The sequence below is a fragment of the Athene cunicularia genome, assembly GCF_003259725.1.
Source record: "Athene cunicularia isolate RWA chromosome 1 unlocalized genomic scaffold, athCun1 chr1_part2, whole genome shotgun sequence".
Taxonomy (NCBI): Eukaryota; Metazoa; Chordata; class Aves; order Strigiformes; family Strigidae; genus Athene; species Athene cunicularia.
In genome coordinates this window covers 12,531,211-12,533,954 of record NW_020799092.1, presented here as the reverse complement: position 1 = coordinate 12,533,954, position 2,744 = coordinate 12,531,211, and the positions used below count along the sequence as shown (strand labels likewise).

Genomic DNA, 2,744 nt, shown 5'->3' with positions numbered 1-2,744 from the left:
AAAAAAAAAAAAAAAAAAAAAAAAAAAAAAAAAGGGGGTGGGGGCAGGAGCAGGGGAAAAGAAGAAAAAACCCAAGGGGCATTATTCCAGTACTAGGCACAAAAATGTTTCAGTCTCAAAATCTCTTTCCTGTAAGAATTCCAGGGCTTTTGAGGAGGAAAAAAAAAAAAAGTAACAAATTAAAACGAGGTAGCCAGACATCATATATATATATTTATATATATAGAATATATTCAGCAGAAAAAAAATGTACTTAAAAATCCACAAGAACAGCAACTTCGAATGTCTTTAAAAAATAAAACCATGTGAGAAAATGAATACTGTAAAGAGTAGAATGAGTGAGAAAAATTGGGATCAGTTACAGGACGTAAGCAAGGGGATAGATGGGAGAGTAAGAGGCTGTTTTTGTAGCAGTAATTTTTTTTATGCATTTCAAAATAAAAACGGATCACAGTATCTCAAATGAAGCTGGAGATTCTTCTTCAAGTCCCCTGGGTAGAGGGGAGCTAGCCGTCCCTTCTACCTGCTCACCCCTGACCCAAAGAGGAATGGATATGTAGCTGGATATGTCTATCCCTGTTGCCAAGAAGAAGGAGGGGAGAAAAAGAGAGAATGAGGAAAGGGAAGACTGAGTCTTGGTAACTCTCAGTGTCCCCAGTGCACAGGAAGGCTTAAGAGACTGGGGTCCATGTCCAGTCCCCAGAGACAGGAAAAGGCAGAAATATTATCTTCACCTCCAGTAGAGATGGGGGGAGAGAATGGAGTGCCTAGGCTTTTTCATTAACCATAGTGCAGGATGACAGGGAAACATACTGACAAAAGGAGAGGCCATAGCTATCCCTAGTCTCAGTGCAGTGGAGAACTGGAATAGTGGGAGGTTATATCCGCCCACAGCAGAGAATAACACAAAACTGGAGATTGAAAACAGATTTTTTTAAAAAAAAAAAAAAAAAAAAAAAAGTCATCAATGTACCTAGGGAGCAGTATTTCTGTCACAATTCCCAGTTGACAGGGGAGTGGCAAGCACAGAGGTGGAATGGTTATTCTACCAAAAGCTGCATCTGTGCCTGGCGCAGGATGACTGGGTGGCCGGATACATAAGTGTAGCTAGGAAGCCTTTTCTGTTGTTGTTATTGTTTGTTCCCATCTCCATTCCCACTCTCCTTTATATAAACCAAAAATAATCTATTCTGAATACATGGCCTAACAAGGGTCTGTCTTTATCCATCCTTAGTGCATGAGGGGATGGAATCAGGGAGTGGGGATAAAGAGGGGTGTCTCTAGCCCCAGTGCATAAGTGTGGGCTTCTACTTCTTCCACAGGGAAGGATGCTGTGGGGGAAGGGGGAGCTCTGTCTCCCCAGTGTGGAGGTGGAGGCATGACCTGGAAGAAGGACAGGTGCTTTCTCTCTTTCCCCTCCTGCCTCCGCTTTCTCCTCCTCCTCCAGAGCAAGGGCAGGTAGGCAAGCACAGAAAGGCCAAGGATATACTCTTTCTCTACATTCCTCCCTCCAGTGCCAGGGTGTGTGGGTAGCATGGCTCTGTGCGTGCCCCTCTCTCTCTCTCCCTCTCTCTTTCTCTCCTCCATTGCAGCAGTCAGTCAGTCAGTGAGTCCCTCCAGAGGAGATGGAGGTCTCGGGGCACCCCCCTCCTCTCACCTGACCTTCTCGCTCTCAGTCATTTCCCAAAGTCCCAGGTTGAGCACCTTGAGGCAGGGCAGCTGGGTGATGCGCTCCAAGCCCCGCTTGGTAATGCGGGTGCAGCCGTAGAGATCGATGCCTGTGAGCTGGCTGAGGTGTTCGGCAATGAGCTCCAGGCCCTTGTCGGTGATGCGGACACACTGGCCAATGTTGAGGGTGCGGAGCCCGTGCATCTGTCGCACCATGCGGTTGATGCCCTCATCGCTAATGTGGCAGGAGCAGAGGGAGAGGGAGCGCAGCCCATCCAGGCCCTGTGCGATATAGGCTAGGCTCTGGTCCCCCACCTTGTCACAGAAGGAGACGTCGAGGCCGGACAGGCGCAGGCTGCCCATGGCCAGATGCATGATGCCCGTGTCGCTGATGTTGTCGCAGGAGCGCAGGTTGAGGCTGCGCAGGCTGCTCATGTGCGACAGGTGCAGCAGCCCTGCGTCTGAGATGCCCCCGCAGAAGCTGAGGTTGAGCTGGCGGAGGCGGCCCAGCCCGCGGGCCAGGTGCTTGAGCGAGAGGTCGCTGAGCTTCTGGCAGTCCTGCAGTGTGAGCTGCTCCAGGCCCAGGCAGCCCTCGGCCGCGCTGCGTGTCATGCCCGCCAGGTGCCCGATGCCCACGTCGGAGAGGTGCCGGCAGGAGCGCAGGTTGAGGCTCTTGAGGCGCTGCAGGCCCCAGGCAATGAGGAGGAGGCCGGTGTTGGTGATGTTGCTGCAGCCCCCGAGCTCCAGCACCTCCAGGCCCTTGAGGTACTGGGCGATGCGGCCCAGGCTGCTGTCCGTGATCTGCTTGCAGAGGCTCAGGTTGAGCGAGCGCAGGGAGCTGATCTCCGCCACGAAGGCGTGGCCCAGCCCGTTGTCGGTGAGGTTGTAGCAGCCGCTGAGGTTGAGGCTCTCGATGTCCGCCATGCCCTGGATCACGTAGCTCAGGCTGCGCCGCAGCGACAGGATCTGCACCCGCCGGATGCCCCGCGCCGCCAGGCTGGGGAAGAGCGAGGGGTTGGCGCGGCGCAGGTGCAGCTTGGCCTCCACGCCCCGCCAGACCGAGCGGTGGTAGGCCT

General features: G+C 53.2%; 1 protein-coding gene across 1 annotated transcript in view; it reads right to left on the bottom strand.

The window, feature by feature from the left end:
• Positions 1 to 25: 25 nt before the first annotated feature.
• Positions 26 to 2,744, bottom strand: part of FBXL14 (F-box and leucine rich repeat protein 14) — a 12,006-nt gene continuing 9,287 nt past the window's right edge. The window contains exon 2 of the mRNA XM_026863518.1: positions 26 to 2,742. Coding sequence (XP_026719319.1) covers positions 1,654 to 2,742 — 1,089 coding nt within the window. The 3' untranslated portion in view covers positions 26 to 1,653. The remainder of the gene's footprint in view (positions 2,743 to 2,744) is intronic.